The sequence below is a fragment of the Strix uralensis genome, chromosome 24 (genome assembly GCF_047716275.1).
Source record: "Strix uralensis isolate ZFMK-TIS-50842 chromosome 24, bStrUra1, whole genome shotgun sequence".
Classification (NCBI taxonomy): domain Eukaryota; kingdom Metazoa; phylum Chordata; class Aves; order Strigiformes; family Strigidae; genus Strix; species Strix uralensis.
The window spans coordinates 2,817,779-2,842,835 of NC_133995.1; the positions used below are offsets into that span (position 1 = coordinate 2,817,779).

At 50.9% G+C, this 25,057-nt stretch overlaps 2 protein-coding genes across 3 annotated transcripts; one reads left to right on the forward strand and one right to left on the reverse strand.

Annotated features, from left to right (window-relative positions):
* Positions 1-39: 39 nt before the first annotated feature.
* Positions 40-10,616, reverse strand: LOC141954405 (uncharacterized). 2 transcript variants are annotated; one of them, XM_074893870.1, is made up of 3 exons: positions 10,275-10,616; positions 8,834-9,009; positions 40-474 (listed from the first exon to the last, which is right to left on the reverse strand). In XM_074893870.1, the coding sequence occupies exons 2-3, from the start codon at positions 8,963-8,965 to the stop codon at positions 40-42; spliced, it is 567 nt and encodes a 188-aa protein (XP_074749971.1). In that variant the 5' UTR covers positions 8,966-9,009; positions 10,275-10,616. The 2 variants fall into 2 exon arrangements, with proteins under 2 accessions (XP_074749971.1, XP_074749970.1); XM_074893869.1 differs by having other exon boundaries at positions 10,156-10,616.
* Positions 10,617-10,711: 95 nt separating this feature from the next.
* On the forward strand, positions 10,712-14,237 carry RABIF (RAB interacting factor). The gene is made up of 2 exons (XM_074893622.1): positions 10,712-10,925; positions 11,032-14,237. Exons 1-2 carry the CDS (start codon positions 10,746-10,748, stop codon positions 11,272-11,274), a joined length of 423 nt encoding a protein of 140 aa, XP_074749723.1. The 5' UTR covers positions 10,712-10,745; the 3' UTR covers positions 11,275-14,237.
* Positions 14,238-25,057: the final 10,820 nt, after the last annotated feature.

The window sequence follows — 25,057 nt, forward strand, 5'->3', positions numbered from 1 at the left end:
CGGGTGTGGAGACAGTGACTGTGAGACTGTAGAGACGGGTCAAGGCAGCTGGGAAAGGTTTATTAGGGAGAAGAAGAGAATCCCCTGGCTGGGGTGCGGGGTATGTTTGCAGGGGCAGGGGGTGGTGAAGCCGTGGCTGGAGCAGGAGCTGCCTCCTGGGTGCCAGCGGGGCTGTGGCTGCAGTGGCGTTTGGGTGGGGGGGGGACCGGCACTGCCCCTCGGGGCGGTTGTGCCGGCCCACAGCTCGGTGGGTGCGGAGCTGGTGGTTGCCGATGTCCGGGTGTCGTTGTCCCCCTCCGCAGCTCCCACCACCAGCTGAGCCTCAGGGCATCTTCTTCTTCTTGGGTGGTCTTCCTCCACCTCGGGGCCCAGTGGGGGTGCAGCTGGGGCTCTCTTTCTGCCCCCGGCACACTGCGTGAACATCGTGAGGTTGGGGTCATCTCTGTTGAAGAGGGGGTTGTGGTAGAAGAGCAGCTACGGAATGCAAAGGAGAGGAGTTAGTTGCCATCACTGCAGGAAGGAGAAAGACAGAGGTCCCATAACTAAGCATCTGCACCAGAAAAGACAAATGTGGGTGGGTATGAAAAAGGGCTCTCTGGGGCATTTTAAACACCAAGTTTTGGCTGAATCAAATGTCAGGATCGGGTTTTGTTAAGTAATAACCAGCCTTGTGTTTTGGGCATTTGGGAGCAGAGAAGTGCAGGGTTTTCAAAGGCCTAAAAAGCGATGGAGAAATCCATCCACCACTAGTTTTCAGGCTCCTCAGCGTGGAATGGACACGTTGGGAATAATGTGAGGCTGGCGTGTGTCTTGTCAGCATTCAGCTGATGCCGCGAGATGATTGAAATGTTTGGTGCAGCCAGATACGGAGTGAGTACAATCGACGGGATGGTCTCTGCGTTTTCTGGGTTCAAAGCAAGCAGAAATAACCCAAATCCATTTTGTCAGCGTTTCTGCTCCTCCAAAATCCTGCACTGAGAATTGCTGAAAACGACCCATGAGCCAAAATCAGGCAACTTTCTCCCAGCCCCATCCTTGCTCCCTACCTTGAGAAGGTTTATTTTATCTGAAGGTGAACCTCTCCCCCTCCCCAGCTGTCCCGAGGGTTCACTCGTGTGCGGAGGACCTGACATACCTTGCCCAGAGCAGGCCCTGCTGCTGCTACTGCCTGCAGCTCCTCGATGGAGATGGAGATGAAGGAATCCCTCTCCATTGTGCAGAATCCATGGAGGTAGAGTTGGAGAATGAAGCCTCCCATGGACTCAGTTTCAAAGATCTTGTGGTGTCCCCTCCTGCCCAGCACTTCCGTTCGGAAGAGTTTTTTGGCGATGATGATGCAGTTGCCATCATCGCCCCACCAGATGGACTGGAAGCGCTGGCTGTCGACAACCTCCCAGAGCTTCTGGAGGAACAGCTGGGCTGAAGCCGGGTTGGTGTTTGCACAGATGTCTTCTAAGAGGAGATGGCATGTCATGGGGGCCCAGGAGTCACTCACAAAAGCTTGGAGGGCATTTCCTTCCGGGAGAGGCCCGGTGGCAGTGTCCCAAGATGCTCCCGTATCCCCTCCTGGACGGCTGGGAGAGGGTGAAGCCGGCCACCAAGCTGACCCCTCTGGGTCAGAAGCCCGGGATGTCTCCGGCGAAAGAGGCTCCATTTTAATTTGTTTTTTTCATATCTTGGCTCACGCGTCCATCCATGGCCCTTTCTCTGACCAGTCTGGGTCGTGCCAGTCAGCAGAATGAATGAAGGGCCCTGGTGCCAGGTGCCAACGTCGCCGTGACGACAGTGCTGCATCACAGTGACATCACAGCCTGGCGCCTGTCTCCTGGCAACAGGAGGGGGAAAACAGAGGGAATTGCTAGAAAGCCCTGTTCTATTTTCCTGGAGAGAGCCGCTTTGAGCCAAGGAGTGAACCCAGCTGTCTCAGCTTTTGGCGTGTCCTGCCAGGCCAGTGCTGCGTCCTGTTGGCCCTGGGAGCTGGTGCCCAGGGAGGGATGGGGAAGGCTGCAGTACTGGGCCTCCAAGTGCCCCAGAGCTGAAGTTTTTCCCTTGGGCACCTCCCCCCCGTGCAGAACTGCCCGTCCCCTCTTCTCTGGAATAAACCCGCCGTGTGATTTCAGTAGCGCTGCTTCTGTCGTGGCGTGCGTGTCCCCAGAGGATGCTCTGAGCTTTCAGCAGGCTCTGCGTGCTGCTCCCGAGAATGAGCTGGAAGTGAAACAGCACCGATTATTTGTCCACCAGTTATTTGAGATTTGAGGTTATTATGTCCACCGGTTATTTGAGATTTCAAACAGCCTCTCCTGGCATCTCCCTCAGGATGAACTTCTCTGTCACTTTAACCAGCGAGAAGTATGTGAGAAACCAAAAAAAGTACAAGACCCCATTTGAGAGAGTGCATATTCAGGAGGAAGCACTCACTGATTTCATACGTGGATCTGGCTCACCCCATGCGCCTCTGACCCCCGCAGGGAGTGGGCACATGGAAGGAAGTTTCAGGGCTCCAGTCCCGAACCTGGTGCTGTCAGTAGCTCCTCTGCCCTTCCTGACCAGCCCTGCTTTCCTGCAAAGGCCTGGGGCGGGGGGGGGGATTCAGCTCCAGAAGTGACTAGTGCTGAAAAAACCCTGCCCGGTGTGTGGTTCTGCTGCAGCTCAGCAGACTTGAACCAGCATCGGAACTGGGTCACAGCAGGACACGACCCCATGACTGGCCAGCAGACCCTGTCACTGCCTTTCCAGGTGTAAGAGTCGGTCAGAAGATCAGCATTGTCTCAACATTGTCATCAGGGACATGGACAGGGAGGTACCCGACAATGGCCTGTTTGGAGCGCAGTTGCCGACCCCTGGAATGGAATGTGGTGCAAAGGCTCCTGAATGCAGAACTGTGTGGCACAGCCAGTGCTGTGCTGTTCTCCTGAGCACTGACCCGTGTGGTGCAGGCAGTGCAGGGCTGTTCTCCTGAGCACTGACCCGTGTGGTACAGGCAGTGCAGGGCTGTTCTCCTGAGCACTGACCCGTGTGGTACAGGCAGTGCAGGGCTGTTCTTTGGTGCCTGAGCCATGTAGCACAAAGAGTGCTGTGCTATTGTTCGGTACCTGGGCCCAGCCAGAGCTGTTAGAGATAGTCGCATAGCCACTGTCAAAAAAGTTGGATCACAACTGTTGCCATAACATCAATGAAGAAATCATGAACCTCAGATGAACTTTGCTTCATTATAATACCAAAACACACCTCCTGGTTGATGGTTACCCACCTCCAAGACTGACCACACCTCGGACACTCCCCCCTGCTCACGCGTGATGGCCTCACTCGAGAAGGGCGGAGATATGATAATTGAATTCTGAGAAGGGCGGAGACCCCTGAGGCAGAGGTGGAGCAAGGTGTGTTACTGAGCATAAAAGATGACTTCTGAACAATGAAAATTGGAAGCTTCCCCACCAAGGACCACAGCGATCGATAATGCAGTGTCAGCTGGACCCGGGACCGTTAGGACGCTGTGAGATCAGTGGTGGTAGCTATAACCTCTCTCTCCCTCCTCTCTCTAAACTTAACTTTACTTTTCTCCTTTCTCTCACCCATCTCTAACTATCGCGTGCCGCTTCACAGGCAACACAATAAAGTTTCACTGTTTGATTACTGCTATCCCCTTTGGTGTTGGTCACCTTAATTTTGCACTTTCGAGATCGTAGCAAACGAACCATCATGAGTCCACCAAGTGGACCGTGACACCAGGACAAGCTGCACTGAAGGTGTTACCGAAAAACTCGGAATAAAACTTATTGACACCAATTCAATGCAGATAAGCAGACACTTCTTTACTGACGGCCGGGTGCGCGGGTGAATGCTTTCACCAATGATGCACACCAAGCACCACAATCATACATCTTATATAGAACTTATTCATACATATTCATTAAGTATTCATGCATAAACATAACAATTCCTGGAAATCATTATCATACTCCCCTCCTATTTCCGATTTTGCGCAGTAGAGTCCAGAAGCACCTGGAAATGGGTCTGGGGTGTAACGTGGGTCGGTGGTTAATGAGTCGGTGGTCGCGATCTCCCCCTGTCGGAATTACCTGTTGCCTGAGGACACTGTTTCTTGGCTTAAACTTACATGTTGCTTCAGTCGATTTCCCCATTTTCCCATTAATCTGGATTCTGACATCTCTCTGCATTCTTTCAGGTTATAAAATACCTTATAAGTAAATGCTATATCCAAATTATCTTGAATTTTCTTTTGTTTTGGGCCCCTCACTCCAAAAAGGCCATTGAATGACTCGAGCGTGTCCAGAGAAGGGCAACGGAGCTGGTGCAGGGTCTGGAGCACAGGTGTGATGGGGAGCGGCTGAGGGAACTGGGGGGTTTAGTGTGGAGAAGAGGAGGCTGAGGGGAGACCTCATGGCCCTCTGCAACTCCCTGAAAGGAGGGTGCAGAGAGGGGGGAGGAGTCTCTTTAACCAAGTAAGAAGTGATAGGACAAGAGGGAATGGCCTCAAGTTGCACCAGGGAAGGTTTAGACTGGATATTAGGAAGTATTTCTTTGCAGAAGGGGTAGTCAGGCGTTGGAATGGGCTGCCCAGGGAGGTGGTGGAGTCCCCATCCCTGGAGGTGTTTAAGGGTAGGGTTGACATAGTGCTGAGAGATCTGGTGTAGATGGGAACTGGCAGTGTTAGGTCAATGGTTGGACTGGATGATCTTCAAGGTCCTTTCCAACTTAGTTGATTCTGTGATTCTGTGATTCTGTGAATCTCAAGCCTGTTATCTATAGTTCTAAATGTTCCTACTAGGTGATTCTGACGAATTCTTCCAGCCTTGGTACGGGGCTGTACAGGGGAGTTCGTAGTAGCCTCGGTTCCTGTATAGAGTGCAAATGCAGCATGTGATTTCTACTAAATGTCTCCTATAATTCTATGTCCCTATTAAAATTAAACAAATTAATACTAGTCTATATTAAATCAATGCCATATCAAATCAGTAACAAAGGGTTTGAAGAGGAATTGGCATTTCCAGCTAGATAATGAACAATATAAATCTTCAAAATGGTCTGCAGCTGTGCCTAGCTGGGGATGAGAAAACTTACGCTGAAGGTAAAATAAAGGGTCAAAATGTTCTGCTTGGAAAGAAGCTGGTACTGATCCTCACAGACCAGTAAGAGCGGAGCTCTCTGCTTCATGAATAATCCAGAAGATGCCAAAATGCCAAATTAAGCATGAATTTTCAACACCAGACAGCTCCTAGCCACAACATTAAGTTCAAAATTGCCCAAAGATCCCATTTATTTCTTGAGACGTTCCAGAGGACTGTAACAAAGACACTCACCACCCAGCCCAGCTCCGCACGGCCTCGGAGCACGGGCTGGGACACAGCAGTGTAGTGTTGTGCCACTCAGCGGGGTTTTACAGGCAGCGGACCGTGGCAGGAAAGCTTTAGCTCAAGTTCATTTCACTAGCACGGGGGGTCGAGGTAAGTGTTGATGCAACACTGTCAGCTTTCGACTTCACCCGGGCCAGGCAGAGGCCTTACGCTTCTCTCCCCGCTATCTGACCAGGGTCTCCCTCGTTACTACTGATTGTGTTACCATCTAAATTAGGATGTGCACACACAATACAATCAAGCTGAAGCCTTACAAACATGTTACTCCATGTCATGCTACAATCAGCTCAGGGAGACAAGGGCCTTTGTTCCACGTCTCCTCGCTGGAACCTCCTGCACACCACAAACAAGCGCCTCCCTCGGCCGGTCATGGGAGGCAGAAGGGACCCATTGGTTGGCTCCGGAGTTCTGGAGGGTGTCGTGGATGAAAGTATTGACACGGTAATGATTTAGTAAGAAATCTAGATTTATTAATAACTAACAGCAATTTATTATTAATCACAGAATTGTCTAGGTTAGAAAAGACCTTGAAGATCATCCAGTCCAACCATTGACCTAACACTGTCAGCTCCCAACTACACCAGATCCCTCAGCGCTAAGTCAACTTTACTCTTCAACCCCTCCAGGGGTGGGGACTCCACCACCTCCCTGGGCAGCCCATTCCAACGCCTGACTACCCGTTCTGTAAAGAAATCCTTCCTAAGAGCCAGTCTGACCCTGCCCTGGTGCAGCTTGAGGCCATTCCCTCTTGGCCTGGCGCTGGTTCCTTGGCTCAAGAGACTCCTCCCCCCTCTCTGCACCCTCCTTTCAGGGAGTTGCAGAGGGCCAGGAGGTCTCCCCTCAGCCTCCTCTTCTCCAGACTAAACCCCCCCAGTTCCCTCAGCCGCTCCCCATCACACCTGTGCTCCAGACCCTGCACCAGCTCCGTTGCCCTTCTCTGGACACGCTCGAGTCATTCAATGGCCTTTTTGGGGTGAGGGGCCCAAAACTGAACCCACTCATCGAGGGGCGGCCTCACCAGTGCCGAGCACAGGGGTCAGATCCCTTCCCTGTCCCTGCTGACCACGGTAGTGCTGATACAAGCCAGGATGCCATTGGCCTTCTTGGCCACCTGGGCACACTGCTGGCTCCTGTTCAGCCGGCTGTCAATCACCCCCCCCAGGTCCCTCTCTGACTGGCAGCTCTCCAGCCACTCCTCCCCAAGCCTGTAGCGCTGCTGGGGGTTGTTGTGGCCCAAGGGCAGCACCCGGCATTTGGCCTTAGTGAAACTCCTCCAGTTGGCCTCAGCCCATCGCTCCAGCCTGGCCAGGTCTCTCTGCAGAGCCTCCCTACCCTCGAGCAGATCAACACTCCCACCCAGCTTGGTGTCATCTGCAAACTTACTGAGGGCGCACTCGACCCCTCGTCTAGATCATCAATAAAGATGTTAAACAGGAGTGGCCCCAAACCCGAGCCCTGGGGGACACCACTCGCAACTGAGTTTTTTTACAAAATAATGGTTTTTATTACAATTACAAAATAATTTGGTTTTATTACAAAATAATTCAGAAATGCTGAAAGAAAGGAAAGCAACATTCGCAGATTCTAAAATGACAAGATTCACACTAACTTACTTAACGGTACCTTAATTTATACATATATACATGTGCATACACAAAACGTACAAACACACAGAGACAAAAGTATTTGGATCCAGTAGAATGAACACAAAACATACAAACACACACACAGAAACGGAAGTATCTGGCTCCAGTAGAATGAAGTACGTACCCACACACCAATAAACAGAGAAAGAACGGGTGAAAGAGAAGCTAGCTCAAAGGAAAATTTCCCTCTCGAGTTTAGAGCAAATACTCCCAATGCCTTGACATTCCTCAACGGGCGATCACTGGGACTCGAGCAGGGGACTTCGCCCCGGCCTGCCCTCAGCTCTGGCAGCAGACGACACCTTAAGGGTTTGGTACCTGAGAGGCTCCAGCTCAGGGGAGGTGCCGGTCACAGGCTGCTGCGATCCAGGAGAGCTCAAAGGGTCTCCCTGGTGGTCGCCATTTATAGGGCCCAAGATAATTGACTTTTTCAGATCCCTTCTGGTGCCTTCCAGCAGTTACACAAGAACTTCATGAATGTGCAACTCTGTTATTGTTCCCATTTGACCACATCCCAGGCACAGGTGTGCCAGGCCCTTAGGAGATGATGGGCCATTTTAACCATTTCCGAGCAATCGGGAGGGGCAGGAGCCAGGCTCTTATCTCCACAGATGGGTGTATAGCTCGGGGGATGGGGGTGGAATCACACGTAGCACCAAGCAGCCCAAAAGGAGGGGCAGGGAGGGGTAAGAATTGCACCACCACAGAGGGGGATAAGCGAAACCAAGCCAGAGTCTCGCTGCTGGGGCGCACTGAGGCAGCACAGGCTGCCTGGCTCTCGGGACACAGCACACCCCGAGCAGGGCTGGCGTCAGGGCTCCAGGGCACCTCCACTGTGTCCTTTTTGCAAAAGTGGTGTTTGCACTTCGCAAGAAGAAAAGAAATCACTGAACTGAAGAATAATTGCAGTTGGGAGAGGGAATCTGGTGGTCTGTAATCCTGCTTGGAGGAGATCCAGTTTGGATCAGATTTTCAGGACCTTGTTCCACTGAGCACAGTATCTCCAAGCACGGGGATCCCGCGAGTTCTCTGAGCCCCTGAGCTGCTCTGGCTGTGGAGCAGATCTGAGCATCTGTCCCCAGCCGCTGTTGGGCACTGCCCATTTCTGCAGGGAACTCCTGCAGTGTGGTAGCAGGGAACTGCTGAGCTGCAGGGAACCCTCTCGGGCGCCACATGCACCAAACCTCATGGAAGGACACTTCTCTGTCAGGGGAAACTCGACAGCACAAAACCTCCTCTACAGATAAACGTGCTGCCTGTGTCCAGCACTTCACAGCAGCAGAGCAAAGCTGAACAAAGTTGCTGAGAGTGGGATTTGGAGACAGCAGGACTCCAAATGGACTCCAACGATGGCACAGCTCAGCCAAGCCCCCTCTGTCACCAGTCTTCAGGGGAAGTCACTGTGCCACAGTGAGGACGGGACCAAGTCTCAGCCCCTTCAGCTCACCGAGGCACGCGGCTGCGCCGGTCACTGCCGAACCGCAGCGGGTGCAGAGTCCCTACCTCAGCGCAGCTCCTCAGTGCGCGGGGACACCCCGGCTCCTGCTCGGCCACCAGCCAAATCTGTTGCCCCTTTTGGGCAAATCACCACCTTTCTGCAGTTGGTTTGTCTCACTGGCTTTTGATCAGCGGGTGCCCCAGGGCTGCTTGCGGTGGGTGTTGCTGAGCTTCACACCAGCCTTATTGCATCTGCTCCCCTCTGGGCTCCACAAGCCCCACTCTGGCTCCCCAGCACGCACCCAGAGAAGGCTCAGGAGCTCCGATGCCCCATACGCTGCTTCTGCCTCACAAACACTGACCTGCTTCACTCACCTTGCAGCTCATGGCAGGGAGCAGAGACGAGGCCAACGATGCGGCATTCAAGACCACAATTGCCCAGGCTGGAGCCTGAGGTGAGCAGCTGGATTGCTGATTAAATCCTTTATTTAATACTTCAGTATCCATTTCTGGATTCTCCTGAGAGTTTTTGGGAGCAGCCAGTTGGGAAGCTGCAAGGTAGAAGGAGAATGGTGTGTAGTTACAGCAAAAGGTGTGGAAAAAGCAAGAATCAGGGCTCTTCTGGAACCTGTTTTATTACCCCCTAAAGAACCAGTGGCTACAATCAACAGGCCTGCTTCAATCTTTCCAACAGCGCTCACAGTGGGCTGTTAGCAGCAGGTCCTGAGATCAGCACAAAGCCACAGCACCTCAAAGCTGCTCAGTGAAGAGCAAGCCTGAGCCACCTGAGCCCCAGGACCTCATCTCCAGCACTGCTGCCTCTAGGCACTGGCACAGCCTCTTGCTTTTCCCAGGCTCCTCAGGGTCTGGCTGAACTCTGCTTTCCTCTCCTGGAAGACATTTAGCTCCAAATGACAGCGCCTTGCCCCTTTCAGTGCACTCTTCCCCTCTCCTTCCCCATTTTTCAGGGGATTCCCTCTGTACCAAGCAGTTAAGTGAGCTGCTGTGTGCTGCAGAGCACAGCCCAGGCTCTCAGAAATGCTGATACAATCACTACATGCAAAATATGTGCAGCAGCTTCATATTTCCCTTTGTCCAGCATCAGCTGAGCGCCCTCCGCTTTCTCTGACCGCTGTAGCACAAGTCAAGCAGCACCAGACCCCCGTGCCCAGGAGGGGCCTGTCCCTGACGGGCCCGGCTGCCCGGCAGACAGACTGTCGCTGCCAACTGTTCGCCACCAGCTCACGGCACAGCCCGGTCTCACGCAGATCCTCCGCACCGCACTGGTGCTCAGAATCACAGAATGACCTCGGTTGGAAGGGACCTTGAAGATCATCCAGTCCAACCGTTAACCTACCACTGACAGATCCCAACTACACCATATCCCTAAGTGCTATGTCAACCCGCCTCTTGAACACCTCCAGGGATGGGGACTCCACCACCTCCCTGGGCAGCCCATTCCAACGCCCAACAACCCCTTCTGCAAAGAAATACTTCCCAAGAGCCAGTCTAAACCTTCCCTGGCGCAACTTGAGGCCATTAACTCTTGTCCTATCACTTCTTACTTGGTTAAAGAGACTCATCCCCCCTCTTTGCACCCTCCTTTCAGGGAGTTGGAGAGGGCCATGAGGTCTCCCCTCAGCCTCCTCTTCTCCAGACTAAACCCCCCCAGTTCCCTCAGCTGCTCCCCATCAGACCTGTGCTCCAGACCCTGCACCAGCTCCGTTGCCCTTCTCTGGACACGCTCGAGTCATTCAATGGCCTTTTTGGAGTGAGGGGCCCAAAACTGAACCCACTCATCGAGGGGCGGCCTCACCAGTGCCGAGCACAGGGGTCAGATCCCTTCCCTGTCCCTGCTGGCCACGCTATGGCTGATACGGGAAGGTTTGTCAGGCCGCCCTGGCCTCACCCGCGCCTCAGCAGAGGCCTCCACAGCGGCTCGCCAGGGGCTGGCGGCGAGGCCGAGCCGCCCCCTCAGCCACCGGAGGAGCCCAGGGACTATTCGGACCTCGCGGTTTCACCGCACGGCGGCTGCTGGCGGGCTGGGTGCGCCCACGGCTCCCCTGCCCGGCGGGGCTGAGGGCGGGCGGCAGCGGCTCCCCGCCAGCGGCGCTCATTGGGCCGCGGCCCTGCCGGAGCCTGCAGGAGGCGGCGCGGCCGCCATATCAGCCCTCAGCCCCGCACGTGCCCACGGCGCCGCTGGCTGACATCACCGCCCGGGCGCCGCTGACGTCGCCGCCGTGGCCCCGCCCCCGGGCGGTGGCGCTCCCAGCGCGCCTGCGCGGCCATGGCGGCGGCCTGCGCCGAGATGGAGCCGGCGGCGCCGCCTCCTCCTTCTCCTGCCGCCGCCGCGCCGGGCTCGGCCGAGCTGGTGTGCGCGCAGGGCCGGAACCTGAAGGCGGTGCTGTGCCAGCGCTGCGGCTCCCGGGTGCTGCTGCCCGGCGCCGCCACCTTCGCCCGCCGCGAGGTACCGGGATGCGGGGTGCGGGGAGGGCGCTGAGGGAGGCGGCGGGCGGCGGGAGCGGGCGGCGCCCCCCGGGGCGGGGCGGTGACGCCGGGTCTGTCTCCCGCAGCTCCTCCTGCCCGCCATGAGGAAGAAGGCGGCGGCGGCGGCGGCGGGCGGCGGCGGGGACGTGGTGCGGGAGCACTGGCTGGTGCGCGACATGTTCTCCTTCGAGAACGTGGGCTTCACCCGCGACGTGGGCAACGTCAAGTTCCTGGTGTGCGCCGACTGCGAGGCGGGGCCCATCGGCTGGCACTGCCTCGACGACAAGGACAGCTTCTACGTGGCGCTGGAGCGCGTGGCCCACGAGTGACACCGGCGCTGCCGCCCGGGCTGGGGACGGCGGCCGTGGGCCTGGGGAGCTGGGCTCGGCCGCCAGGAACCCCGCCTGCCCCACAGCCCGGCGGCCCGACGGCCACAGACTGCGCCGAGGCCGGGCGGACGGACCGCGGCGTGGCCGCCCCACAGCCTCTCCGGTTGGCAGCCCCCGGCCCAGCTGCCCCGCGCCTGACTGACCACAGCCTGCCTGCCCACGGCCTGACTGACCCACAGCCCAGCTGGGCACCCCGCAGCCCGGATCCGCAGACCAAGAAGCACAGCACTGGCCCAGCCAGCTCCTCACCTGAGCCCACATGGGAAGGGTGTCGGTGGTGGGAGGGTCCCCGTGACCCGCAGGGACAGCTCACCATCACAGTTTTGCCAAACAGCTTGATCCGCCACTGCCTGGCTGCTCTCTCTCACTTCTTCCTTGTGTGGCTGCTGGTTTTCCAATGTGCTAAGGTGTCTTTCAGGCTGATCAGTTTGGGACACAAACCATGTAAATGTGGGTGCTGACACAAGGGCGAGGGGAGGACAGGACTTCTGCATTGAATCATCGTGGCAGCTTAAGTTGTCTGAACTACAGCCAAAGCAGTTACAGGGTTTAAGGCTGTATCTTCTGTTGATTTTCAGAAGAAATGTTCCCTGCCCCAAACCCTAACATTTAGGTTCTCTAAAACCTCATCTTGCCTGACAGCTGTACCGTGTAAGAGTATATGGCACCTAAAGCGTGTGTAAGGCATTTTAACTAACACTGTATGCAGTTTTATTAACTGAGTACATGGAAATAAAGTAAGATACAGGTAGAGTTTGCAGACAGCATAGGCTGGCAGAGTGGCAAATAAAGAAAACGTGCAAGATCATAGTATTGCCAGGCAGCAAGAATGAAGAGATTCCAACCTGAAAAGGATTTGACTCATTGGACAAGCAGTGTGCAGTGACTGTGTGTCTCAGTGCTGAAGAATGTCAAAACAGCCGTGTGTGTATTAAACAGAGAAGTCAGGAAGGAATTTCCCTTCTGTAAAAGCAGCTGGTAGGAGCAGTGCTGGGATATTGTGTCCAGTTTTGGTCTCTGCCTTTGAAAAGATGGGCACAAAGCTGATTGAAAATTGAAGGAGGCTGCACCAGCCATGGTTCTCACTGTATCTTTTGGTAATTGTGGTCCAGTTTGCATTCTCCATTTGCAAACCCCTGTATGAATAATACAGCAGCTTTACAGTGATCACCCTGGGTCACAGAGGACATGCCTTACTGCACGAGGTGTATCAGGATACTGTGCTAATAAACACTTTTGGTACCAATGCAGCTGTAAAGGCACAACTGTCGTTGCGCTGGGATGGTGAAGTTGTATTTGCCACCAAAATCAAGATTGGTTGTACTTAAAGATTAGCAGTGTTGCTGCCACAAGGCTGTGGGACAGGCCTTTTCCTCACTCTTCTACTAAACAGTTTTGCTGGCAGGAGTCTGTAAGGCAGGCACTTCCCAAGCATTTTTTGGGAAATGTGATAGATTTTCCAGAAAGGCATCCTGACAGCGAGTGAGGGAGAAATGAGTCCTTCTTCCAGTGCTTGAGCACCTGCACTTTTAAGATTTGGAGACTCTGCCTTAATGTAGAAGTAGAACGACCAAGATGTTGGCTGTTCTGGGGCTGCTCTGACAGAATCCTCTGCTGTGGGCAGTCAGGATTTACTAACTGGAGGGAGAGAGGCACAACTCCGTAGTCTGGTGATTAAGGCCCTCACTTGGGTAGGAAGTGGGTCTTGTGCTGTGTCCTTGCTAAATGTGTCAGCTGGACATTTGACATGAAAACTGCTTCTTTCCTCCTGCCCTTCTTGTCTTTTAGCTCTAAGTCCAGTAACTGAACAGGTCCATCAAAGAAGTATACCTAGAAGGGCAGGAGAGCTCGATTTGGGTTCCACACAGGCACAAGAAGATAGTGGGATCACACCACTTTAATTTCTCGCTTAGATTGTTGTCTATTAGGGAATGTGTTTTAACCTGTAATACCTAGATTATAGTCTGTGTTACTAAAATATAAAATGTGCTGCACAGTAGTTTCATTCTGAAGACACCACTCTGCAGAACAGGCTTGATTAACACTGAGTAAATGACACTTCTCAAAAATATGCTACATGTGGATTCCTGATATTGGGGAGTCATTAGTGGGCGGCACTGGGATGGAGCTGAGGTGGTGGTGACAGCTTTTCCCAGTCGGTAGAACGCTTCCTGGAGAGGTGGGAGACCTCGGGTCAAAGGCCGCCTTCACATCAGTACAGCAGCGATTTGAATCCACTTCGGTGCACCGTAGTGATGGTGAGTAGTGAAAGCTGCTCTGAGAGGTGTGCTGAAGGGATACATCCTCCATGGGATCCAGGTTTGGTTTCTGCTGGCTCTTAAATATAAAGTAGGATCGCACAGATTGTGGAAACGCTAAGAAGAAATGTACAGTCTGTTGGGAATTCACGGGAGGAAACTTTTGTGCCATGAGATCTTGGGATCTTACAACCTCAGGTAGGATCTTGGCTCGCTGCAGCTTGGAGCAGCCATCAGAGACACCCTTGAAGTCCAAGGCAGGGACCTGGTGCCAGTGAAGGGGCAGCCACGCAGTAGAGCTCTGCAGTGTGACTGCTGATGCTTAGGAGCCCATCACCTGGGCTAATTCATATCCTGAGAGGTGAGGTGAGAATTATGAGGGGGAAAAAAAATGGTGAAGAGGGAAAAGGAGGCATCACTTTGTGGAATTTGAGCCCATGAGTTCCACTGTGGTGTTAATCGAGCTTTAGAGGAGGAATGTCTGCAGTCAGCAAACCTCGCCTTAGGGGGAAGGTCTGCTGTGTTTGTGCAACACACAGCAACATCGGATTTGGGAGCATCTAAGGAGGTGCTGAACCGTTTTTGTGTTAATGAAAGCTAATAAAAATTCTGATAGTCTCACAAATAAACACAATATTTTCACTACTTCTAGTGTGTTGAAAAACTGTCTTCCAGTTGCCCACAGGTACTTTTAGGGAAAGGATAGACAAGAGCCAACCTTCAGGTACAGGAAGTGCTTACATGAGACCTGTTAATGCTCATCTTGCAGGCCATCTTTCTGTATGATCCACAAGACAGAGCAGAAGCCCTTTTTTCCACACGCAGGATGCTTTAAAATTAATATGAAAATGAATTCTTCTGCATAACTAGCTGCATAGACTTTATTCATAAGACCCATTCTGTGTTAAGCTGTAGCACTGCCAAGAGAGGGAACAGTAATGAACCTGCCAGCCAACCCCACCAGCGAGGTGGGTGAGGACTGTGCATGGCAGGACACAAAACCTCCAGCACTTGGGGCCTTGCCTCAGTGCTGCTTTTGGGTGGGAACAAATAACAGTTTTGATTGCTTCCCAATCTGGATTTAAGGCATGCCTGTTTGTATTGGTTAGGTGTTTACGTACCATAAATATAAATGTATTTAGGATGGTTAAAAACAAATCATACTCCACGCTGACTCAGGTATTGAGACTGGTTCACAGCCCCAAAACCATGGTCTGGGCTTAGGCTGACACTGACACCTTGTGTAACTTCACCTCTCTGCTCCCTTTCCCACCCAAACTTCTCCCTCGAGTCAGCTGCTGAACCCTTTGCTGAGACTCTTCAATTTGCTAACTTAGTGTAAAGCTTCTTTTCTTGGGCTGCTGGGTTGAAACATGGGAGTTTGAGCTCTGCAGCCTGTGTGAGATAATCAGGAGGCAATGGCAGGATGAAGGTCTTCCTATTTTCAGCAGCAGGAGGCTGTAAGATCAGCTGAACTGTCCTGGGTAATTGCCACAAGTCATCCCTTGTGAAGAGGTCACATACACACTCTTCCTTCCCTAAATTAAGTGTGTTTCACTGAAATAGGTAAGCAGTGCTTGGAGCAGGGACTGGAATTTAAGGGCTCCCTCTTTCCTCATCTCTGCCAGTCAGCAAAAAAGTCTTAGTTTCTGGGCCTGACAACACCCAAGGTCTGTCTGTGATTGCTCATCTCTTAACAGAAGAACTCTTTGGCAGAGTGCTTATGACAATGTGGACTTTGAAGTAATAGCTTGGAGGAGGACTTTGCTGTTTGCCTTCCTGCTGCGTTCCAGAGCTCTGCAGTTCAGCTAGTCCTCACAGAGGCAAGCCAGGAGGGTTTAAGGTACAATCTCTGCAATACCTGCAGCTCGGGGTGTCTGCGGAACCCACTGCCGCCATGGATGGAGATGGGGAGCTCAGCAGAGTTCAGACAAGGTTGAGAAAAACAGTAAAAGGATTCAGAAAGGATTGATAAAAACAAGGCCAGTTTTGCTAGGAGAGGTATTTTTGGTGTTCAATCTACATATCTTGCCTTGGTTATTTCCCTAAACCACCAGTGCCACAGAGCAGAACTGTGACACTGTGTGAACAGCCACTGCCGTATCAGCACAGGCACCTTCTACAATGTGTGGGCGTTTGGGAGAAGAGGGATATCTGACATCTATTATGGATATTCTCTGAAGGTCATTTTACATGCCTGACATTACACTCCATGTCAGGAACAAGAAAAGTAGGAGGAAAGGAAACAATAGAGAGGAAATAGCTTCGGGGTCCTTCAACAAATGGTGCAGGGAAACTCTTCCCTGCCTCCTGCAAAGCCAGGTTAATAAAGGCCAAACCCTAGAATCAAAGGAACACTAAACCACCAAGTATTTTGCCTAAAACCACCAAGTATTTTGCAGCTGCTGGGGGACACAGAAGGAAACCACAGCAGATGAGTGGAACTTGCCATAAAAGTGCAAAGAGAAAATGAGGGCTTTGATAAAAGCCAGCTTTATGCTCCTTTTAACCAATAATTTCGGTTATACGTTTCGGCATAAATACTTTTGTGCTGAGTTGTGAGTCAGCCAGGTTCTTAAAGTGCAGCTTTCTTACAAGTGCAGCTGGACCTTGTTGTGTTGGTGAGGTAGAGAAGAGGGAGCTGGTAGCCTAGCAATCCAGATGAGAGTTACTGAACTTGTGGGGCTGCACCCCCAGATGAGTGAGAGAAGCCAAGGCTGGCTTCGCAGGAGTGTGCCTCAGAGGAAGTGCACTGGTGTCTGAAAATATCTGACCATGCACAGAGTAAAAATCAAGTGCTTTGCTCCCTAAATGCAATCACTGAGGAAGAGTGAGCAGGTTCCTGGCTCACTGAGATAACACTTCCATCTCCTGAGAGGGAGGCTCTGGAAAAATTGTTCTTTGCATCTTTCATAAAATTTAATCTAGAGTGGCACAGTCCAACCTAGGGGTTGCTGCTATTCATCTTTTTAAGAGAAAATCTTTTAAGAGACAATCTGAGACAGTTACATGTGTGGAAACAGCTTGTGGCAGAGGATATTATTTCTTGGTCATCACATGGTCACTTCCTAGGGGCTTTGGTTTTGTCTTCAGCTAAAATATGAACTGTTCAGAGCCAGCTTCTGCATGGAGAAGGACACGGTTACCCTTCCCTCCTTGGCACAATTACAGCAGATGTGTCAGGTGGGGTGGAGGGGAACAGCCCAAGGCAGGCTGTAAGCTCATAAATACAGTTGGGCCTGAAAGTGGGGCATGTTCTGACCAAAGCAGCTGCCGTTCAGCCGCCAGAGGAGGCCAAAGCGAAAGAGCCAGAGCTGTGTTTTTTCCAGCAGCCTGCATTCCTGGCGGGTGTTAGTCTGGCAGGACAGGACAGAACTGCAGGCAAAGTCTGTCCTTGAAAAGTCTTTCAGGGCAATTTGTGGCATCGATAGGAGCCACATGTCCCTGGGGCGAGAAGCGGCGCTGGAGAGTTCCATGCATGGACGTCTTTCTCCATGCTGCTCCTCGCTGGGGAAGCAGCAGGGAGTGTGGGTATGCTCAGCTGTGCTTCTGCTCCCCCTTTCATGTTCCCTATCTTCCAGGAGTCTCCAAATTCCCCCGAAGGAAGGGAGACAGTTGCCAGCCTTAATCGCTGTGCGTGCAGAGGCAGAGTGCTCTTGTCTGAGTGCTGCCAGGAGTCACCCTCTGCCATTGTTCAAACCCAGCTGGAAGAGATGCCCTGAGAGCAAGGGAAAATAAGCAAAGCCATGTCAGCACAGGTATCCTTCCCCTCCTCCAGCAGCTGGCTCTGCACGCTGCCTGGAACACTGTTAACAGTGTGCTCTTTCCATGGCAAACAGCCAGACCGCAGCTCGTTGCAGAATCCCTGCTTAATTTGGAATCTCTGGCAATGGAGCAGGAGGATGTGGCTGCAAGAACTTGCTGCCTCGTGCTTTGCTGGGGAGGGAGCAGGCTGTGACTCCTCTAAAACAGGCAGGACTCAGTTCTCTGTCAAACTGTGGCAGGTCCAAGGGGCCAGCACCAAAAAGAGCAGGAGGCCAGAAGTGCTGGGATTCAGTAAACACAGGACCCAACTCCTGAGGAGGAACGATGCTTGGAGAAAGGAGCAGCTTCAGACACCGGTGGGAGGAACGTCCCTTGACAAGGAACAACCAGAACTGAGAGATGTAGCTGCGGGTGTCCGCAGCAACTTGAAGGCTCAGTGCCTTCGGCAGCTCGATCCCTGCTGCAGCCACAGGTCCCCCTGTTCGGCTCTGGTGCCAACGCTCCACAAGGCCCCCATGATGCCAGCACCACTCAGGGGGATCTGGTGCCATCCCTTCCCTCCAGGTCCCTGCTCAGATTTGGGGATTTCTGTTGGAAACCAGCCAGCGCCAAAAGGCAATGTCTGTGTGAGCTGGCCTGTACCCGAGACACAGCTCCTGGTTTTGGGAAAGGCAATGCCACAGTGCCTGGTACTGCACATACTCAGAGCAGCACAGCATAAAGTGCAGGTTCTGTTTACTGAGACCCTCTAGCTCTACTTCTTGGGATTCCCGACCTTCCAGACCAGATTTGTAGTGCTGCTGATCCAGCCCAACATGTTTAATTGATGTTGACACAGATGTCAGTGAAGAGAGGTTGTTGCCATATGCAGCTGCACCATAAGGCCAGTGCAGTGCTGAACTGGGTGCACTGGTTGCAGTGGGAGTCCTGCAGTGCACCTACAAAGCCGTTCTGCCTCGTACATGCACCCCTCGGCAGGTTACTGCACCCCCTGCAGCCCTTAGGCTGAGTCAGAACGCACAGTGCATTTAGCTCGTCAAGGCTATGGGGAAGCGAACGCTCAGCTCTGTTCTGATGCTCCTCTGCAATCGGTCAGTGTCACCACGAGTTCACGGGGGATCTCAAATCTGAGACAGTCCGCAGAGGAGTATGTGCCTACCTGCTTCACTGGTCAACAGTATTCTCTTTAAAACCACCCTGTATGCACTTAAGGTAGCAAGAACTGACTCAGATCTGTGACACTTCACCCAAACCATGCTGCCTGCCCGTCACAGATGGATACAGCCCTGCCAGTGGCATCTCTGCACTGTGGATATGTCGTGTTTTAACCCCGGCCAGCAACTAAGCACCACACAGCCACTCGCTCACTCCCCTGCAGTGGGATGGGGAGCCAATCAGAAGGGTAAAAGTGAGAAAAACTTGTGGCTTGAGATAAAGACAATTTAATAATTATAAATAAGTTTTTTTAAAAAGTAAGAAAAAAAAAAGAGGAAAATACAACTGGAGAAAAACAAGTGAAGCAAAAGAAAGCGATGGCTCACCACCAACCAACTGATGCCCAGCCAGTCCCCGAGCAACAGCAGATCCTGCTGTCCTCCACTCCCCCGTTTTATTGGGGGACATGACATCATCTGGCCTGGACTATCCCTTTGGTCAGCTGTCCCAGCTGTGTCCCCTCCCATGCACCCCCAGCCCTGTCACTGGTGGGGCGGGGTGAGGAGCAGAAAAGGCCTCGACACTGTGCAAGAGCTGCTCAGCAATAGCTAAAACATCCCTGTGTTACCCACACTGTCTTCAGCACAAATCCAAACCACAGCCCCATACAAGCTGCTATGAAGAACTGTAACTCTATCCCAGCCAAAACCAGTACAGGATGTGAACTGTTTGCCACATTCACTATCTGCACCATCAGCTGACTGGTTTCTTGGTCAAAAGGACCATGCAGCAAAGAATCAGTAGAGATGGGAATGTCCAGACGTTGGCAGATGGTGCTGCTGCCTGACCAGGGGAAGAAGGTTAACTTCCCAGCAAGAGACATCCAGTCTCATGGGTGATTTTAGTTACCCACACAAAAAGAGGCCAATTATTGTATCAGGACAGGATGAGCTATATTTTCAGTACCTAAACCAAAAGTTAATGGTGGAGAACACAATAAAATTTGTAGGCTAGGATCAGTTTACTCCCAGTTAACGAACAGAACCTGGACCAAGAAGTTTAACCAATACAGGCAATACAGTTACCAAAGTCTGACATAATCTGAGACAGAGGGGTACCCACCAGCACAGCAACATAAAACTCACAGTACAGTGATGACACAGGGAATAGGTCACTAATTTAGAAGGCCTTTTAATTGTAAAGTAAAGAAAAAAATAGGTGGACTTGATGGAGAAGCTGTTTCAGCTTCGACAAATGTCAGATGTTTGACAAATGTTGCTGCAGATCAGCAGGGAAGCAGTCAGGGAAGAGGTACTGTGTGAAAGGCAGGGCTGAAGTAGCATTTAAAACAAGCAGGGAATGGAAGCAGATCCTGCAATGTGGACTTGCAGAGAACAAAAAAATAGGCCAGGTAGGCAAGTCCATGCTTGCAGGAGCAGGATTATAACAGTTGGAAGAACAAATAACGTAAGATTTAAAAACAGGGAATGTATTTAAAGTCATTAAAACCAGGATCTTATTTAAGGATTACCTACAAGAAGCCATGCTAATAGCACATTAAAGTTACAAAGTCAAATGATCAAGGTAGAGAATGCTGATAATAAACTTGCTCGTGAAATGTTAATCTCCTGTGTACATACATTCTGCTGTAGTTCTGCTGACTATCACACAGGAAATCTCACAAAACAAAAGCAGAGCCCAGCCCTCTGGGGTTCCAATCTGGCAACTCAAGCACATCCTTCCACTTATTTTGACACTCCCTGCAGGGGGAGGACCAGGTATAAACTGGGTATAATCATATAATTAGAGATATGCCTATTGCACGTTTGGTGTTCAGGGGAGGAGTTCTTCCCTTGTACGAACTACTCTACCTATGTCTTCTGCACTCACCATTCCCATATTTAAGGATTTCCAGCCCATCTGGAACAGGGGTCAGAAATTAATTCAGCCCTGTCTAGTTGGATAGTTTTCAGCTCTAAATGAAAGGTATTTCCTGGCACCCAGCAAACATTCCCAAAACCCTCATGGAAAATCCATGTCCTCCCATGGAGGTTTGCTCTGAGATCAGTGGATTAAGCATTTCCATCCTCCCCAAATTGTTCCTCTGCTGCATGCAGCTCTTGAGATGAAACGTACAGGTGTGTGTGATGGGATAAATATCTTGCACCACAATCAAAGCCCAGCGATACGAACTGATCTGTCACCAGGTTTGCAGCGTCCCACTCAGACCAGTGCATCCCAGGTAGCTGGGTGCACCTCCACTTGCCCAGCCAGTTCCTTTGCAGGGCCCTACCCCCACAGAGCAGGGTTTGCCTCCCTCTCCGGGCAGGGCTTGTTGATATTCAACTTGCTGAGGAAATGGAAATCTGCTTTGTACACACCTCCTGCTGCAGGGTGACCCTGCAGGGAGAGGTCCACAGAGAGCACTGCAACGGTTTCCGATTTTAAACCCATCTAGCAAAAAGAGCATTCCATTCTGGTTGTCTTCTATTGATTTCCATGATTCATTTAGTTCACATCAATACATTCCAGCAGAAAAGGACACTGTGCTGTCTGCTCACGCAGCTGTGGAACCCTGACAATGCGGTCCATAAGCGACATCCAGACCTGAATGGCCAGATGAGCTAGTTTAGGCAGCACGCAACCTCAGCCGGTGCTAAACCAAGTAAAAATCTCATCACACAGTACAGCAAAGTACTGGTTTTCGTCATTCTTGCTAGCTAGGCTTTCTACAACAGTTTTCCTTACCTACCATTCCCTTCCCAGTCTACAGTGAAAAAAAGAACAAAATCCCTGTTTCTCTTCCCCTTCCAGCTCTCCAGAAGGCTACTGAAGGTGCTGCTTTACTTGGTGTCAGGAACCTTGACTCTCTCCAGCCTCTGCAGAGCTGAGGGTGTATTTTGCAACAGCCAAAGGTTGGGGCTGTGCAATAGGAGGCCCCATAAAAGGCCATAGCAAGCTGCCCCAGGGAGGGTGTCAGGCCTGTCTTCTAGAGGGTGAGGATTAGACCAGATCAGATGATCCCAAGTGAACTGCACCCAGCGTTGCAAAGGAAGATTAAAACAAAACCAAAATACATGAAGAACCCTGTCAAGACAATTTGGAAGGAATTCTTTGCCAACACTAAGAAATACCTGCTCCTGTAACAATACAGGACCCCAAATCCAGGAGGAGACTCTCTGTTACTTTCACAGACCCTGGCAAGGCATTCAGCTACTTGTGGGGAGTGGGGGAGGATAAAACAGACAAGCAAAAACCTGTAGCCAGATGATAGTTTGGGATGAGAAAATACAGGCTAGTGGTTTGGGAATTCTCTGAGACAGGAATCTCTGAAGGTGGGGAGAATATCTTGAGGAATGATGCTGTTACTCTGCCCCTCTTCTACATACTTCCCAAGGCATTTGCTATGAGCCATCACTAGAGAAATAATACTGAGCTCAGCGGGCATATGTCTGATCCAGTGGGACTCTTCTTACATTTATGTCCTTAGCAACTTCCTCGTGTGCATAGTCACCCCTGGATTAAAACATAGCTATCTAGAATGAACCTCTTGTTCTCTGCCACACCACCAAAACAGCCAGGAGACATTAACAATGCAAAGAGACACGCCACAGCAACTCAATGGCACAAACATTCAGCCCAGCACTAATTGCTCCTGTGTCAGCCTGTGACAGATGCACCCGGGATCAGCAAGGGCCCTCGCTTGGAACAACCCCCTTGTGCGCACGTCGAGGCGATCGATCCCTGCTGGGAGGCACCACCCCATCTCACCCTCAGCAGAGAGCCTGCACAAATCAAGAACCTTCCGCCAGGTCCTGCTCCAGGAAAGGAAGGGGCCGTGTTTGTGAATGATTAACTACATTACACCTTCCCTTGCTCTGAAACTCAGCCCTGTCCCCAACCCCAACCATGGGTTTTCCTGGTGCATTTAACCTGACCTGGCCAAGAGAAAACCTGGGTGCTCGTTTTGTGAAAAGCGATGAGGAAAGAATGGGAGCAAAGAATGAAAGTACATGGGGTAATGCTAGTGTCTGGGAGCTAAGAAAGAAGATTTTAGATGGCAAATGACACAGGGAGTCATGAGCAGGTGGCCATAAAGGCTGCAGCCAGCCACAGCTGTATCCTGCTGCAATGGGAGGGAGGTGAGAGGAATGACTGGATCCGTCCCCACTCACTTGGGCTATGCAATTCACCATATCAGAAGGTGAAATCCATGTTAAGGAACTGGCTGTTGGAACATGCCACTTCCTGCTGTAAGCTGCTGTGAGCATGCCACATCCCTTCACCAGATCCCAGCCAACGTCCAGGGTCAGCTCCAGATGTTGCATATAAAATTTAAATTAATAAAATCAATTATATTAGAGACTGGAAGAGTCATTCCGAGCCACAGAATAAAACCTGTCCCTGAGGACCAAGGCCCTCACACTGATTAGGTACCCTCCTGACCATGGCCCGAAATGGGCTGAAGCATCTCAGGGCATAAGGCTGGTGGCCACAGGGTATGACTTAACTAGAGCAGGAAAAACTGCACTGCCCAGGGACATGCAGAGTCCCCGTCTAGTCTCACCCTTGTCTGCCCTGTTGTTATGTAGGAATTTTCCAAACAGGCACCTGGATTTGGTTTTCTGGCCTTCATAAAGGAGCCAGAATAAATCTAGGGTGAAGTACACAGGATTGAGGATGGATATTTGAAACAAAATGGATTTGCACTCGAATAGGAGGTGAACCTGAAAAAACGAAGTCTTGGTAAAGCACTGTCCCCTCAGTGATGAAATCTGAACATTTTACTCTAGCTGTACACATGCACTCATCAATCCTCACACCCAGATGAGTTTTCTGTGACCTGGGAATGAGGAGGAGTCAACACCTCACTGAAATGCACGCAGCATGTTGCTGTTGTCAATCTGAGTGCTAGAAAATCTGCGTGGAAATCCCAGGTCATCTCAAACCTGGCACAGGCAGGTAGTGAGCGGACAGACATAGGGTTAAGGTTATCACATTTTTAGGAATTCACTGATAGAAGTGAATGTGCCCCCATTATTTGTCCAACATGTGTGAGAAAGAGCAGAAAGCAAGAGCTGCGTGGTTGTACATTCAAAGAAGTTTCATCCAAAACCCTCAAGAATCCCCCAGACCCACTGTGCAGCTACAGAGACTTTATCACAAATACACAGCAAGTCCAGTATTTCCTGAAAGTATCTTATTCACTGAATAGATGGTATGCAGCCAAAGTCTGTGCTCTGTGGGCCTTGATAGTATTACCAGACACAGAGAAATCCTGGACAAATGTAAAAAATTCTCATGCTGCATGAAGAAATAATCTCCAGCAGGAAAAAAGAATGTGTTCAAGAAATCCTGGATACATGATAGCCCCTTGGACTTGTTCAGTCAGACTATATCAGACACATTTCAGTCCCCAAGAAATGTTTTTCCAGGTATGCAACAACACAAGCTTCTGTAAGACTGGGTTACTTCTTGTCAGTGCATCAACTATGGAAAGACTCATGGGGGCAAACTCAGCTTGAAGTGCCAACCGCGTGGTCCTGCTTTCTTGATGCCCCCTTTTATGCCACGTGAGAAGCACCCTGAAGCCCAGTGAATGAAGCTTTATTGCAGCTGATGCAGTACGACAACAGATTTCAGCTGCCGAAGTGGCTGTATGAAATTTGACAAAGTACCACCAAAACCTGATTTTCTCACCAAAATCTGACAAATACTTTGTGCAGCTGGAGCAGGCCTGGTAAATCCACAGTAGCGGGGATAACACGGCTTGTCAGAGCTGAGGTACATGCCAAAAATCCATTTCTCAACAGCTGTTAAGGCAAATCAGACCAGGTAATTAGTCCATTAGTTAAGTATGTGAAAACCTCAGTTCAAGCTGGACCAGGGAATACTATAACACCCCAGCCCAGCCTGAATCTCTGATTTTATTTTGAAAAGAATGCTCACTGCACTCACAGAATGATACCATCTTAATTTTCCGCTTTTGCAAGGTGTCTGACTTTTCTAGTTTTGTGGTCCTGTAACATTTCTAAAGGAGAATAAAATGCTACAGTACGATTCTGTACCGTTGAAAATTCAGGGTCTGACCCACTGCTAAACTTGCTAAACTCTGCATTGGCAGAGTTGAAAGGATGGTTAGAGCATTGTGAGTGTTATTTCAGGTCAAAGCATTTTAAAAGCATGACTCTAATCTTTCAAACGCCTAAGACTGGTTTAAAAATCATGAGATTAAAAAAAAAAATAATTGTGGGCACTTATTTTCCATAGGTTTCAGAACTTAGGTTAAATTTTGCTCATAGATTGAAGATTTCCTTAGTAAATTGGAAGACAGAACCAAATAGATCTTTTTGAATGAATGCACGAAATTCTCACAGATTCACCTGATGCCTAAAATGGGACGCTTTAAGGAGAAGGGGGAAAAAAAAAGAGAATTCTGAAATATTTGTAATACAGTTGCAACATATGGAAGAATGAAATCCAGTTTGGCCTATTTTCTCTTTTATCCTGCAGGAAAAGGATTCCCAAAGCTGGGTTTGCAAAAG

What these genes read in the sequence shown, in the direction of transcription:
- LOC141954405 (XM_074893869.1), bottom strand. Translation starts at nt 10,258, where the DNA reads ATGAGTGGGTTCAGTTTTGGGCCCCTCACTCCAAAAAGGCCATTGAAT. An exon ending in GTGCAGGGTCTGGAGCACAG is followed by an intron (nt 9,010 to 10,155) that starts GTCTGATGGGGA and finishes TCTACCTTGCAG; the next exon opens with CTTCCCAACTGGCTGCTCCC. An exon ending in TCCCTGCCATGAGCTGCAAG is followed by an intron (nt 475 to 8,833) that starts GTGAGTGAAGCA and finishes TGCATTCCGTAG; the next exon opens with CTGCTCTTCTACCACAACCC.
- RABIF (XM_074893622.1), top strand. Translation starts at nt 10,746, where the DNA reads ATGGCGGCGGCCTGCGCCGAGATGGAGCCGGCGGCGCCGCCTCCTCCT. An exon ending in CCACCTTCGCCCGCCGCGAG is followed by an intron (nt 10,926 to 11,031) that starts GTACCGGGATGC and finishes TGTCTCCCGCAG; the next exon opens with CTCCTCCTGCCCGCCATGAG.